Here is a 15,127-nt window from a genome sequence, read left to right as displayed (position 1 = left end):
GTTTTATAATTACATTTACATGTACCTCTGTAAATATGATGTTTTTGTCAACTTTTAATGGCTTTTATGAAGAAGTCCAAGTAGTATTTCTAAGAGGAAGAAGACAATGAAATGGTGAGAGCTTAGTATCAAGAGACCATACCTGGTGCTGCGAGAAAAAAGTAGTCACATCAGGTACAAAACCTAACAGCTCGCTAGCGGACTTCCCTCTAACATCTCCTGTCCTATAGTAAGTAAACCAGCTGCATGACATGCTGATTAAATTTACCGAAATCCCCATTAGACAGTTTTTTGTATATAGCTTTTATGATAAATCAGTAGTCAGTGCAAAGACTGATTAAAAGCAAATATGTCACAGATGTATTGACAGCTAAGAATACAAGGGGGGGGGGAGTAACAAAATAAAAAGTTTACATCTTTATAACCATGACTCTGAACAGTAATGCAATTGTCAGGCTGCCAGCCAGTTTCCTTGTACTAGAAGCATTGGCTGTATAAAACACTTTAATAATAACAATGATAATAATAATAGTCATGTGTATTACACTTTAGACTGGAGCTGTGTATTGTATAACTCGCTGGCCACATCTGGCCAGCTGGCTATCCCTGACCAACCCACTTGAGGTCAATGGGTAATTCGGTCTGAAACATAATTATAAACTATCCAATTTTCCCCCATTTTTTATATTAAGTTTTTGATGGTCTATTGGTCTTTTGTGAAAAATGACAATACACATATTTTGCTTTTCTTTTGCTTTTGCTTTTTAACTTTTTTCATTTTTTCCCCTTTTTTATGGACAAATGTGTATGCAAGAAAAGCAAGAGAAAACACTTGTATAGTGAGTTGCATGTGAACCTGGTTAGTAAGGAAAGAGAAAGAATAGACTTGTACTGATTGTCTAGACAGAGCACATGAGCTGGAAAGGATGTACAGCAGGTTAGGATGGTAAAGGGTAGAGATCGAAATAAGATGGATATGTATTAGCAAGTGAAGGGAGTGTGCTGAGAAAATGAAATGAGTCTTTTGAGGAGCTCATCAATTAAGAAAATCAGAGAAAGAGTATGTAAGTAAGATAATTAGTGAATCAGGAAGTGCAGATGATTAATAAGGAGAAAGCGAGGGCAGCTATGAAGAGGATGAGGAGTGGAAAGGTGTTTGGTCCTAATGCCAAACCTGTGGTGCTGTCTAGGAGAGAGGACAGTGGCCATCCTAACTGTTTAACATGATCAGATGCACTGTTTGCTTCGGGAGTTGATGATGGACAAATAAAGAGAAGGTCAGAATGAGCTGTGCTGTGTCTTTGTAGATCTAGAGGAAGCATGTGATAGGGTGTGGCAGCCTTGAGCCTTGGTGGCTCCATGGTTCCTCCATGGAGCATCCTAACCAATTTCTGCTCACATGAGTGTGACAGTTTTCTTCCAAACCTTGGCACCATGGTTACATATCTGAAAAAAAGGCCATTACACACCTAACGCAGTGCAAAGAGACAACATAAAATTCCTCATGTTTTCTGATGTGGTCCTGATGTTTCTAAACAAGAAAAGGAAGAAACTGAGATTGTTGGTTCGTCTAGTTTTCATGAAAAGGCAGCAGCAGGGAGATTTTCATGGTTTGATCCAGAAGTTGACGCTGCATCACAACTGCTTTCTTATTTCAGGATGTCAATGAGGAAGTTTGAGCTAATGTTGGCAGAGTTGGGTCCACATCAGAGAAGGCAGTGAAATAATTTCAGAGAGCCGATTGACACCGAGCAGCCTCTAGCTGTGTGCCTTTTGAACTGATGATCTTGGAATCTGTAGGTATTTAGAAACGGTTCCTACTTGTGTAAATCTACAATTATCCTCTTTGGAGCCTGACAGAGTTCCTTGTCAATCAGTCAATCACGATCACTAATAAGAAGTTAATAGGAACCTGTCAAGTTAAATGAAACTGTAGAACCGTCAGTATCACTTATTAGGTTTTAAGTGAGTCAATCTATATGTTTGAGCCTGTATGTTTATTGTTTCATTGCCCCAACTTAAAGCCATAGGCACTGACCAGACTCTTTTAAATGAACGTGCAGCAGTGTTTAAGTGCAAAATGGAAACACTGTAGTAATACACAAATGGGTTAACCTGGCTAAGAAGTCAAACAAATCCTGTTTTCATGCTTTTTGAACTTTAATGCTGGATCACGCTCAACTTAGCAGTGACGTCACTCTCAGCTCAGACATTAGACATTAAATTAGTCGTTCTCCTTACATCCAATTACCTAATGTTATTACAGAGAGTGTATATGTACTTTAATGAGCCACACACCTGCATTCTGCTTTAAATATTTTAAAATGATGACTGGGATCTCGATCAATGCTACCGCCAAACGCATGCATAAATGCAATATGCATATATAGCGACTCTGAAGAGCCCCAATTTTTACAACCATTACTACGGCGTAGGACTTAAATGCTGGTTACTAAAAATAGGTGTGTTAATAAAGAAACACAACATGCCAAGAAAGTGTTTTTGTAAAAGTTTGGAGTTTATAAAAGTTTAATATACAGTTTAAAGTTGCAATAGCAGTACAACACATTTTATAGGAGTTTCAGAAAAAGCTTAAAAGGAATCAATCACAGATGTAGAGTGCATTAATGTAAAGATTTGAGCCTTTTATATCTAGATGCCAAAATGGCAGTTTGGTTTAAAATGTTCACTTTTTGCATTTAGAACAAACAAAAGCAAAAACAGAAAAATATTTAAGGAGCCAAAAAAATGAAGTACTTTGAATCGAGAAAGTATTTTTCTCTCTTTAATAGGTAGTCCATAACAGACTGAATATATTTGTATAATGGCATTAAATAAAACATTATCTAACCCAGTATTATACTGCACTATCCCCCATTTTAATTAAAACCACACATAAACACTTAGGCTAAACTGTTTCTCATCTCTCCTTTACCATCCCTAAGTACAAAGTCTGAGTTTTACACAAAATTTCAGCACACCAAAACTGAAAATGACATTCAATCTGACACCATTCATAGCAACTAAATTTACCAAGAGACATGTGATTGATCTGGATGTTACCTGTACAAACACGGTCCAATCTAAAAATATAAGCTGATGTTCTGCAGGAAGAACATTTGAATTGTTTGCATTTATTCTATAACTCTAAAAGCTCAAATAGCTGCTGTTTTATAACAGATTGAATGACTATAAAACATCTGTTATAACAATGGCGTCCTGTCATTTACACAAACTATTGTGTGTTAAACTCCAGTTTCATAGACCAACAAAGCTTAGACCATACTCTATGAAGTCTAAAGGAAAATGTATTTTTACACATTTTTGACATTTTCGGTGTGTTAGAGGAACATTCGCTCCTTGCTGTGGGAGAACCGTGTGTTCAGTTCCTGAGACTTCTTCAGCAGCCGCTTCTTCTGCGCTTCATCAAAGTGGTTCACTTGCAGGTCTGCGTCACGATCGAATGGTCTCCTCTTGACTGGCTGGTCAGCTTTCTCCTTCGCCTTCTCCTTCATCTTCTTTGTGTGAAGGCTCATCAGAGACTCCGCACGTTTAGAATCCTAATAATTAGTGACATGTACAGAAATTTTAGTCCTGAACTCAATGTGAACAAAAATGCATACTCTGCTAAACGGGAACATTTAAGAGATGTGAAAAATAAAGTACAACCACTTACATTATACTTGGACACTTTCTCTGCCATTTCCAAGTCTTTGTGAGAAACATGTGGGACACTGTCTTTCTCTGCTTCACCCTTCTTCTTTCCCTCAAGACGTTCCTATTGGTAAAGGCCAACAGACGAATGAGATAGAGGCAAAAATATGTAACAAATAAAAAGTAAACCTGTTTTCATTAAATACCCTGGCTTTGCGCTCCCTGTCTGCTGGTGTATCCGTCCAAATTGAGCGGTCAGCATTTTCGGGACCTGACCTTTTCTTAAAAGTTCGAGCCCCCAAGCCAATATGCTGCAGTTCTGGCGGGAGCTCAGTCATCCATGTTTCTCTGTTCAGCACCTCAGGAGCATCCTGTTGACATGCACACACAAAGAAAAAAAAAAAACTTTAAAACTTTAAAATGGTGATCAGAGAAAGAAGAAATCCTAACACCTTAAAATACGGTTAGTCTTTCTGTCACTTTTTATGCATGGATTAAGCTGATTGAACCGTACAGTGTATAGCAGGGGTGTCAAACTCCAGGCCTCGAGGGCCGCTGTCCTGCAGGTTTTAGATCTCACCCAAGGTCAACACACCTGAATCAAATGATTAGTTCATTAACAGGCTTCTGGAGAACTTCAAGACATGTTGAAGAGGTAATTTAGCCATTTAAATCAGCTGTCTTGGATCAAGGACACATCTAAAACCTGGAGGACATTCGAGGCCTGGAGTTCGACACCTGTGGTGTATAGTGTCTGGGATTAGGGCTTACGTCTCCTGTCAGCTTCTCTTTCATCCTTTGTGCTCTACGCTCAATGTCCTGAGCCATAGTGTCCTGAATTGGCCCATTGGCTGGCATTGGTCCAATTACATCCTCATCTTCTCCTTCGCTGCTGGAGGGTTCGGCTTGGTAGCCTGGAGGCAAGGCAGGCCCTGGACAACTGTCTGGATCTTCACCATCATTGTCTTCATGTTGTGCTCTGCGAAACCCAGGAGGTAGAGCTGGTCCCAGCACAGGCGGCCTGAGAGAACAAAGTAAAGTTACAGTTTTCATGATGATCCTCAGCTTATTGATTCCACTCCGTTTTTTTTTCTTTATAGGATGGTGCTTTATAGGATAAATTTGCTCACACATCTGGTGAACTCGGACGTTTCTTAAATCCTGGCGGCAGAGCTGGTCCAAAGAAACCATCATCGTCTTCTGTGCTCACCCTGTTCAGAAGACATATGTCAGTGTTTTGTTTATCGAGACATTTCCTGTATTTTAGCTGTAATTCAGCAGGGAACCCACTCTGCGGCTCTTTCTTCACCGGCGTGTCCTGTTTTGACTCTTTTCACCGCTACCTCCTGCTCACTCTCATCAGAGGAGCTCGACGGTTCTCCCCGTTTGTAACCGGGCGGCAAAGCAGGGCCAACCACTGCAGAGTTTGAAGAAGAAAACTGAAGACCGCAATAAAAAAAACAATCGGACAAAAGCACTACGAATGCAGGAGTCAAAGTAAACGAGTGGTAAACATATAGTTTCACTTACATTCGTCTTCATAATCATAGTCTTCAGGGCTCTCCTTTCTAAACGTCGGCGGTAAAGCGGGTCCAATTTGTTTATCAGACGACATATTCAACTCTGGGTAATAAATCAGTCACGTAGCTGCAGCAATTTCTGGTTAAATCAGACAGATACCTTCCAACAGATTGAGGAAACCCGTAGGAATCAGATTGACCTTTGACCGAGGAAGTAAACACGGAGTGGCTAGTTTTTAAAAAAAAAATTAATTAATTAATAATTTATTGGTATCAACCTAGAGAGGACATAAATCAGAAATACATGAACGTTTCTGTCATTTATTCGACATGAAAAACTTTTCTAGATTGTTTTTGATTGTGTCGTTCAATACTGAGTCAACATTGTGTTTTTTGTGTAACATCCCTGCAAACAAAACAAAATAAAACAAAAAACACACATAAACACAGAAAAGGAGACATCAAGAAATCTCAGAACACATATTAAAAAAATCTTTCATATCATCTAAAAACAGTTAATTTCTCAAGTTGTTTTTTTAACTGTACGAAGAGGATACGAAGAGGATTTTATTTTGACATTTCAAACCGGAAGTGTTTTCTGCAGGAGTTTTGACGCGCAACACCAGCAGCCTGACCCACACCGGTCAGTTTGTCTTAGAAATTTCGGGAGGATATTTGGTTGTTATGCAGTCATATCGGGCTTAGTTTGAGCTATTACCCATTTAAAAGCGGTTAAAATGGGTAAAAAGGACAAAGGAGACCGGGGTACGTTGCTAATCCTGTGTTTTGACCTATATAATTAGCCATTAAGCTAGCTAACTAAGTGATAAGAAGCATTGTACTTTTCTTCTTGGACTCTGAACATTTCCAGTAATTATTCTGTGCTTTTGTAAAGGTTAACAGTTCCAGATAAAGACCATTAGATCAAGGATGTAGAAGCTAGGACATTAGCACGTCTGCAGCCACACTTTCTGCCTCAGTTCTCATATCGTTACATTCATCCCTGTTTCAGCCTGATCGTTTGTGAACCTTTTTTTTATGCCTATGAATAGTTGCATACTCATGTTTGTATCCTTTGTGAATCAGAAAAAAAGTCCAAGAAGCGTTTCTATGAGGAAGAAGATGATGAAGAAGAGGCGGTGGGGAGCGAGTCTCAAGAGGCCATACCTGCTGCTGCAGGAAAACAAGTGGACGAGTCTAGTACAAAACTAGATGAATATGGAGCCAAAGATTACCGTGCTCAGATGCTGTTAAAAAATGATCACTCCTCACGTCCACTCTGGGTGGTAAGATGTGCTTGGGTTGTTGATTTCCTCACTTAAATTTAAAAAGCTTTGGTGTCCTTCCACTTTTATGTGGGAGATGTATGTACTTCTCTCTTATGTTGTTTTTTCTGTTTCCTTTCTCTCCTGCAGGCTCCAGATGGACACATCTTTCTGGAAGCTTTTTCTCCAGTGTATAAATATGCCCAGGATTTCTTGGTGGCCATTGCAGAGCCAGTATGCAGACCTAACCATATCCATGAGTACAAGCTAACTGCCTACTCCTTATATGCAGCTGTCAGTGTGGGGCTCCAGACCTCTGATATTGTGGAGTATCTGCAGAAGCTCAGCAAGACATCTGTACCTGATGGAATCGTGCAATTCATAAAGGTCTTACTGGGAGTATTTGGTGTTTTGAGGAATACTGCCAAAGACTGAACATTGCTGAAAGCACTGTTTTTTGTCGTGATATGCAAATCTGATCTCTCTCTTCTTCTCAGCTCTGCACAGTGAGCTACGGCAAAGTCAAGCTGGTGCTCAAGCACAATAGGTAATTTTAAAAATGGTTTCTTCACGCTTTGCATCAGTAGCACTCTTAGCACTTTTCATAAACTCCGATTACAATCCATGCTCAGGTATTTTGTTGAGAGTGCCTTCCCTGATGTGATCCAGCGACTTCTGCAAGACAATGTGATCCGTGAATGTCGTCTCCGCGCTGCAGATGGAACAGATGCTGAGCTTATTACTGAAGTCATCCACAGCAAGTCAGCGGTGTGCAAATGAACATTTTTTAAGCTCAAACTAATGTGTAAAATAGCACTAATAAAAAAGACTGTTCTTTTATATTCATATGTTTAATAAAGAAAAGTTTCTCTGATCAATCACATATTTAAATAGTTCCTCTTTCTGACAGATTTCTAAGTCTGTTCAAGAAAAAGAAGGCACTTCCAGCTCACAGCAGCCCAGTGATGGGGAAACCTCAACCCAGCAGGTCCCTGAGGACATCTTCAGCTACTATGAGCAGATGGATAAAGAAGAAGAGGAGGAAGAGGAGACTCAGACTGTGTCCTTTGAAATTCGCCAGGTGCATACCTGATTATTTTTTTCCCCCTGTAACGCTGCCACATACTTAATATTATTGCCGGCCCATATTTAAAGCTTTTAAACATACAGATTTAAACGTATTTTCTTGCAACAGTGTTGGTGTTTAAATTTTTGCTATTGGTCCCCAAATCATCAGAAGTAAGTCAATTATTAGGTTATAAAACTGGGTGAAGTTTGGGAACTGCTTTTCCCTTGATCAATAAAAGCTTATGTTTCATGACTTCATTTTAACAAAGTATGATCATTTCTTTAAAAAGCCAATGAAATATTTTAAATCCCCACACTAAACTCTACTCTGTTCTTTTTTTTTTTTTTATTGTGGTGCAGGAGATGATTGAAGAGCTGCAGAAGCGTTGTATTCAGCTGGAGTACCCCCTCCTGGCAGAGTACGACTTCCGCAATGACACAGTCAACCCCGACATCAACATAGACCTTAAGCCCACGGCTGTGTTGAGGCCCTATCAGGAAAAGAGTCTACGCAAAATGTTTGGAAACGGTCGCGCCCGCTCAGGAGTCATTGTGCTGCCATGTGGTGAGACAGTGGATTTACTGTTGTCATAAAGGACAGAATGTTTAGTATAATATATATATAAAGACACAAATTTTTATTCCAGCGTTGTAGTATACTCTAAAAGACACTTGAGACTATCTTTTCATTTCATCAAACCTATGTGTAAGACACTCGTGTGTCTCAATAATGTTTATCCTATCTTTGTTTTACAGGAGCGGGTAAATCCCTGGTCGGGGTGACAGCGGCCTGCACGGTGCGCAAACGCTGCCTGGTGCTGGGTAATTCCTCTGTATCTGTGGAGCAGTGGAAGTCCCAGTTCAAGATGTGGTCCACTATTGACGACTCTCAGATCTGCCGCTTCACTTCTGATGCGAAGGACAAGCCTATAGGTTGCTCGGTGGCCATCAGCACCTACTCCATGCTGGGTCACACCACCAAGCGCTCCTGGGAAGCTGAAAGGGTCATGGAGTGGATGCGGAGCCAAGAGTGGGGTCTCATCATACTGGATGAAGTTCACACTATCCCTGGTGAGTTGTTTTTGGTTTTTGTGTTATCCTAAATATATCCGTATATTTATAAGTATTTCTTTTACATGCAGTAAACCAGACAGAATATTTTGGCGCGATTAGTCTCCATCCTAACTTAAAACTTTCTTTGCCTGTAGCAAGGATGTTTCGTCGTGTCCTGACTATAGTCCAGGCCCACTGCAAACTTGGCCTCACTGCCACATTGGTCAGAGAGGATGATAAGATTGTGGACCTCAATTTCCTAATTGGACCAAAGCTATACGAGGCCAACTGGATGGAACTGCAGAACAATGGCTACATTGCTAAAGTCCAGTGTGCAGAGGTGAGTCTTGCAGTATAACAGTAGAAATAAGATATTAGATTATAAAATAGATTTAATAAATAAGCAGCTTTTTTTTTTCTGCATTCACTTTATAGATGAATCCGTAATGCGATATTATGGACATATACATTGTGGTTCTGGTCTAGAACTGGCCGATGTAATTCAAAATTAATTTTAATTGTCATTATGTAACTGATAAAGCAAAAAAATCTAAAGTAATTAATAAATCATTTCATCATACAAACTAATAAAACTATTTTTTCTGGTAAAGTTCAATTTAAGATGGTAACAATTGTGTCTTTTTCGTATTTAATTATATTGCAACTTTATGATGTGCTCAAGATGTGCAAATTTGCACATCTATTCCCCCGCACATTGATTGATGTTAGTTGTCACTGTTGATTATGATGTCACTTGTCAAATTCAAAACTAAATGTGTTAGGGCAGCTTCAAATGTAAAAGCAAAGCCTTTTAACTGTATTCATATTACAGTATGCTTTGAGTATCATCATCAGTGTGACTGGCATGCCTGTTCTTCAGGTGTGGTGCCCGATGTCTCCGGAGTTTTACAGAGAGTACGTTGCCATTAAGACAAAGAAGCGGATCCTGCTTTACACGATGAACCCCAATAAGTTCCGTGCGTGTCAGTTTCTCATTCGCTTCCATGAGCGACGGAATGACAAAATCATTGTGTTTGCTGATAACGTGTTTGCCTTGAAAGAATATGCCATTCGTCTCAACAAGTAAGTTACTGACAAAAAGAGAAGCTCCTTCTGTGTTTCAGGTTGCAATTGTTTTAACAAATTTTCACTTTCTCCCCAAGGCCTTACATCTATGGTCCGACCTCTCAGGGGGAGCGAATGCAGATTTTACAGAACTTCAAACACAACCCCAAGATCAACACCATTTTCATCTCAAAGGTAAACCAGTCAGTCTACAGGGCTGTGAAAAAGCATTTGCCCCCTTACTGGTTTCTTACATGTTTCAGATTATTAAGCAAATTTTAATATCAGATAAAAGTTACTTGAGTAAATACAAAATGCAGTTTTTGAGTTAAGATTTTGTTTATTAAAGGAAGGAAAGCTGTCTTACTTTTTTACACAGGGCAAGGTAATTACCCTCTAAACCTAATAACTGGTTTTGCCACCCTTGGCACCAAAAATTGCAATTAAGCATTTGCGATAACTGGCAACGAATATTTCACATGGAGGATTTTGTCCCACAGAATTGTTTTAATTCAGTCACACTGGAGGGCTTTTGAGTATGAATGCCTGTTTAAGGTCTTGCCAAAGCATCTCAATAGGACAGCGTGGTGAAATTGCACGTTTGCGAATTCTTCTGCAGGTTGGAGACACTTCATTTGACTTGCCAGAAGCAAATGTGCTGATCCAGATCTCGTCCCACGGTGGATCACGCAGACAGGAGGCCCAGAGACTTGGGAGAGTCTTAAGAGCCAAAAAAGGTCTGTTTGCTTATCTAACCATTTTGTCTTCTGGTGTCTGTGAGCAAAATCACTTATTTCAATGTCCCTGTCTGCCGTTTTAGGAATGGTGGCAGAAGAGTACAATGCATACTTCTATTCACTGGTGTCCCAGGATACCCAGGAAATGGCTTACTCCACCAAGAGGCAGAGGTTTCTCGTGGACCAGGGATACAGCTTTAAGGTGTGCTGTTAACTTCTTAACACGGTCTCATATGATTTGTGCATAATTAATTATAACCATGGTCATAGTGCACATTTCTTTCATGAAGGTCATGACCCATTCCTGTTGAAGTTTACTGTTATAGCTTGAAGGATAGTTTACAGCGAGGATGAGCGCTCACAGCTGGTAAATGTTTATGCCACTTAACCTTTAAAAACCCAATTCCTGAATCTAGTGAGTCCAACTGTTTCTGAAATATATTAAGCCTTGACTTTTATTTCCATATCCTGATATCAATTTGAATTCTTTGACCAAGCATAGTCAAAACTACAGCTCTCACGAATAAGTAGTTAAGTGTTTAAATCCCTGTAATTTGATTTTACCACCGTCTCACTGAAAGACTTAACCTGCTAAAACCTTCTTAAGTGATCACTCTTCTCTATCCTCTTAAGCCACCGCCTTCAAAGAACTGGGGCTTATGGGGAACGGCATTCATAAATGGCTGCTAAAAAATAAATAAATATTGAATGAATCATGATGTCTTCTAAAAAGCTGCTATGCCTAACAAAACATAGGAAAGCCACCCGATTGTGAGAGGGTCCATTAGGGTACGTCCATCCCTGTCTCTTGAACATCTCAAAGAATTTTGTGGTTAACATAATTTGTGTGGCGTCAGAAAACACATTTGCTAAACATTTCATGGATTCTATTTTGACCATTTTAACAAACTTCGGCACAAATATCCCCTTATCCAACCATTTTCTCCTGCTTATCCAGTTTAAGGAGACAAAATCATGATATCATGGTCTAGTCTGAACAAAAATGGATGTAAACTGTTATCTGACTGAATATTGCAAAGTGGAAATTCTCATTTGAGTATTGTACAGTTAAACTTATATGAATGAAGACTTTTGACTTATGGAACAAAATCTGAATGTCCCAGTTTCATTTTGTTTTGTCATAGAAGAATTTTTAAAGAATTTGGTTTCATTGTTTCCCGTCTGTCTGGTGGCATGTGTTGTGAGAAGAATTCCAAGACACACACTGAAAATCAAGACCTTTAAGCAATTCTGGCAGCAGTCATGCGTAGGTTTGTTTACATCAGGGGTGGGCAACTCCAGGCCTCGAGGGCCGGTGTCCCTGCAGCTTTTAGATGTGTCTTTGAACCAACACAGCTGATTTAAATGGCTCATCAACATATCCTGAAGTTCTCCAGAGGCCTGGTAACGAACTAATCATGTGATTCAGGTGTGATGACCCAAGGTGAGATCTAAAACCTGCAGGACACCGGCCCTCGAGACCTGGAATTGCCCACCCCTGGTTTACATGGACAAAACAAAGATAGAACAAGAGAAAAGACTACTTCTCTGACTGTAGAGGCACATTCATTGAATTGTATTTGAATAACAAAGTGCCTGCAAAGTCTTACAGCAGCTGAAAGGTTCACAGTAAAGTGGAAAATCAGTCCCTTAACTGTTATCACTAGTGATGGGCAGATGAAGCTTCATGAAGCACTGAAGCTTTTCATCCAATTGGTTCACCCCAGTGCAAAGCGTCTTGAAGCTTCATTTGCTCTAGTAGGACATCGACTGGACGTAAAAATATGAGAGGTGAGGTGTGGTTGTGCTTTTGTAACGTTGAGGTATGGACAGCTACAGACTGAGGCCTCAGTCCTGCCTGTTCACATTTTATTCAGTAAAAACAAAATTTTCACTGCTTTTATGACCTTTTTAGTGGGGAGAACATAGCTAGGATTTAATGATTTAACAAATCTTTTAAATCCTTTGTCCTCCACAATGCTAAATGGCTGGGAGTCCTCGATCACCATGCTAACCAGGTCTTCATCTATTTGAGATTATTGTCTTTCCTCAGGAGAACAAAGACAAAGCACAAATATAAATATCACACACGTACAACTTATTACAGTTGTATAATATTGTTATATCATTTAGTAACATTACTGCATGCTATATTATCATTGCATTTGATGGCTCACCTGGTCTTGCTCCACAATCGGTGTTCCCCTTATTCTCATGCAAAGCTCTGTAGTGCCTGAGCATTGATGAGGTGTTGTTGTTATATCCCAGCTCCCTGGCACATAGCAAACACTTCACCTTGAACAAAAGTAAAGACAGCTTAACATAAATTGTATTGCACCATCAGTATTATGAAAATACATCTTCTGTAGAAATTTGCATACCTTGTTGGGAGGAATAAGATCAAAATGTTCCCACACAGGGGAGGACATCCTCCTCTTCTTAGCTGGCTCCATTCTCTCCTGACTTTCTCTGACTTTGACAGGTAATCACAAAGCTGGCAGGTATGGAGGAAGAGGACTTGATGTTCTCCACCAGAGATGAGCAACAGCAGCTGCTTCAGAAGGTCCTCGCTGCTTCTGACATAGATGCCGAGGAGGAGGTGGTGGCAGGGGAGGTGGGCGCACGACCTCAGGTGAGGAATTTCACCAGCTGTTAAGACATTTGTAGAGAAAGGATGTTTGGAGGGTCAACAAAATATTGACACTGCAGAGTCTCTTTGAAATCACTCCTTATGGGCCTACCAAATGAAGGTTAATGAAAGTTCACCACCCCCTCTTCCCTACACAAATATTGTTGTATTGCTGTAATGCTCACCGATTTGCTGTACAATAATATCTTTGTCATTATTATTATTATTATTTATTTTATTTTTTTTTGCACTATGTCATGAGTTACTCTGTGCTCCCCACCCCTGCTGTTGGTAACTTGCGTATTTTGTACATTTGATTACTCTCACTTCTTCTTTCTCTGTTTCCTGATCAGTTCTCAAGGCGAACCGGCACCATGAGCTCCATGTCCGGAGCAGATGACACCATCTACATGGAATATCAGAGCAGAAGCAGCAAAGCCCTTGCAGCGGGCAAAAGCGTTCATCCACTGTTCAAGCGCTTCAGAAAGTAGATCTACGTGCTTGACACCTTGATACCTAAAAACGTTCTGTGCTGTAATGGGCAGTAAGACAAAACTGGGGCATTGAAGTATGCATTAAAGAGCAGTGTTACGACCCGTCTAGGGCCAGGCCATAACATGAGCGAGGCACTCGCTTCCCCCCCAAGACCCAAGCAGTCACACGAACAAGCAGGTTTGAAGCCCAGCTGAACTCCATCGCGTCTGAATGGAGCAATGATCAGGGATAATGTGTCACTAAGTGGTAAAGCTTTTCGATGTCTGTAAATTGGATGGCTACTTGCATATGACATATAAATCACATTAACTTTGTAAGCAGCAAAAGATCAGCTCTTAGTCTTTTGGCATCTAAATGAATAAACCATCTTATTTACTGTTGGATAACACAGGTTATCTAATGGTAAACAATTAGACTAATGCTGCCTTGACCTGCATGAGGACACGTTTGTTATTTTGTAGCTAATTCTCATATGCTGGTTAACAGCATAGCTTTTTGTAAAGTTGACTAGAATGTGTATAAAGCTGCTCCTGAAAGCCAACCACACAAATATGTTTTATGTCAGTTAATTCTGTAAAATGTTATTAAATATGTTTTGTAAAATGAATATTTTTGGACTTTTATTCTCCTTAGACTAGCAGTAATATACACAGCAGACAACAGACAAAGTCTCAAAGTCACAAAACGAAGCAGGACAATAAATCTAAAGAAATCTAGTGAATACTCTTCTGGCAGCAATTAAAGGTCACGATAGCACCCACTTGCTACAGAAGACATTATTTAATCGGACTAACTCATGATTGTGTAGCAATGTCCCCATGATTTCTTCTGAGAATGAATAAAGGGAATAAAAAAACTCCATTTGGATAAAAGCCAGGCGTGGAGAGGAGGGGGATAATTCTTTCTTTGTTGGTGACTTGAAGATATTCCAAAAAGAACATCTAGAGCCTGATGCAGTGTCTAAGCTGCAAAAGGAGCGACTGTGGGAAAATATCCACCTCTGCCCACCCAACCTCTGCTGGAGCACAGGACACGTGTGCCTTGAATGGCTGTGTTTTTGGCATGGTCTTAATTGCTATTTTGTGACCTCCGCTGACCCAAGGCTTATTGGCTTGGAGAGAGTGAAAAGTAATTAGATAGATTGGAATTCACGTGTCTCTTGAGAAAACTGAGGATGGGCCATCTGACTGTTGTACATTAATCACACATGTAGATAACATCAAGATACTAAGCCTACAGATTTATGTCCTTCATTCTGAAACTCGCGCGATTGCTGGGACAGTCTGCATTAATAAGTGTTGCTCCTAAGTTTTTAAACATTAAAATTTTCTGAGAACTAATCAAATGTTTCCATTTGCTCAAATGCCACCTGGCACTCATATACCAGCTGTAAGGTTTAGCCTGCCTGCAGGGTTCAAATGCAAAAACGCCTATAAATCTCATGCCTCTGTAAAGTCCAACTTTTGCAATCTGTCTGCACAAAGTTATATAAAGTTTCTCATATTTTTCTTTGTTTTAAACACAACTTTTGGACTTGAACACAAAGCGCTTACACTTTTGTAAGCAGCTGATGATTTGTGGGGCTCTCTCATGCGCTTACATCAGCAGTACGTGAGGTTTATTCTTTATTTGAGACGAATT

General features: G+C 39.9%; 2 protein-coding genes across 3 annotated transcripts; one reads left to right on the top strand and one right to left on the bottom strand.

The window, feature by feature from the left end:
- Positions 1-2,499: 2,499 nt before the first annotated feature.
- gpalpp1 (GPALPP motifs containing 1) lies at positions 2,500-5,373 on the bottom strand. The gene is made up of 7 exons (XM_085403807.1): positions 5,185-5,373; positions 4,945-5,071; positions 4,785-4,865; positions 4,426-4,675; positions 3,861-4,025; positions 3,677-3,778; positions 2,500-3,560 (listed from the first exon to the last, which is right to left on the bottom strand). Exons 1-7 carry the CDS (start codon positions 5,267-5,269, stop codon positions 3,342-3,344), a joined length of 1,029 nt encoding a protein of 342 aa, XP_085259933.1. The 5' UTR covers positions 5,270-5,373; the 3' UTR covers positions 2,500-3,341.
- Positions 5,374-5,764: 391 nt separating this feature from the next.
- Positions 5,765-14,093, top strand: ercc3 (excision repair cross-complementation group 3). 2 transcript variants are annotated; one of them, XM_085403774.1, is made up of 15 exons: positions 5,765-5,939; positions 6,261-6,460; positions 6,590-6,826; positions 6,937-6,986; positions 7,072-7,207; positions 7,350-7,520; positions 7,868-8,072; positions 8,264-8,578; positions 8,716-8,900; positions 9,441-9,643; positions 9,724-9,820; positions 10,245-10,362; positions 10,446-10,564; positions 12,845-12,994; positions 13,345-14,093. In XM_085403774.1, the coding sequence occupies exons 1-15, from the start codon at positions 5,912-5,914 to the stop codon at positions 13,480-13,482; spliced, it is 2,352 nt and encodes a 783-aa protein (XP_085259900.1). In that variant the 5' UTR covers positions 5,765-5,911; the 3' UTR covers positions 13,483-14,093. The 2 variants fall into 2 exon arrangements, with proteins under 2 accessions (XP_085259900.1, XP_085259910.1); XM_085403784.1 differs by lacking the exon at positions 13,345-14,093 and having other exon boundaries at positions 10,245-10,361; positions 10,444-10,564; positions 12,845-12,982.
- Positions 14,094-15,127: the final 1,034 nt, after the last annotated feature.

Source organism: Rhamphochromis longiceps, linkage group LG1 (assembly GCF_057381845.1).
Source record: "Rhamphochromis longiceps isolate RC_006_pf linkage group LG1, R_longiceps_female_GT1.1, whole genome shotgun sequence".
Classification (NCBI taxonomy): Eukaryota; Metazoa; Chordata; class Actinopteri; order Cichliformes; family Cichlidae; genus Rhamphochromis; species Rhamphochromis longiceps.
The sequence above is the reverse complement of the archived record's forward strand: the minus strand, read 5'-3'. Positions and strand labels throughout refer to the sequence as shown.

Bases quoted from the DNA above. Each gene is read 5' to 3' on its own strand.
- gpalpp1 (XM_085403807.1), bottom strand. From the start codon at position 5,269: ATGTCGTCTGATAAACAAATTGGACCCGCTTTACCGCCGACGTTTAGA. The intron at 4,026-4,425 runs GTAAGCCCTAAT...GCATGTCAACAG, and splicing joins AAGAGAAGCTGACAGGAGAC to GATGCTCCTGAGGTGCTGAA. The intron at 3,779-3,860 runs GTATTTAATGAA...CTTTACCAATAG, and splicing joins ACAGGGAGCGCAAAGCCAGG to GAACGTCTTGAGGGAAAGAA.
- ercc3 (XM_085403774.1), top strand. From the start codon at position 5,912: ATGGGTAAAAAGGACAAAGGAGACCGGG. The intron at 5,940-6,260 runs GTACGTTGCTAA...TTTGTGAATCAG, and splicing joins AAAGGACAAAGGAGACCGGG to AAAAAAAGTCCAAGAAGCGT. The intron at 6,461-6,589 runs GTAAGATGTGCT...TCTCTCCTGCAG, and splicing joins CCTCACGTCCACTCTGGGTG to GCTCCAGATGGACACATCTT.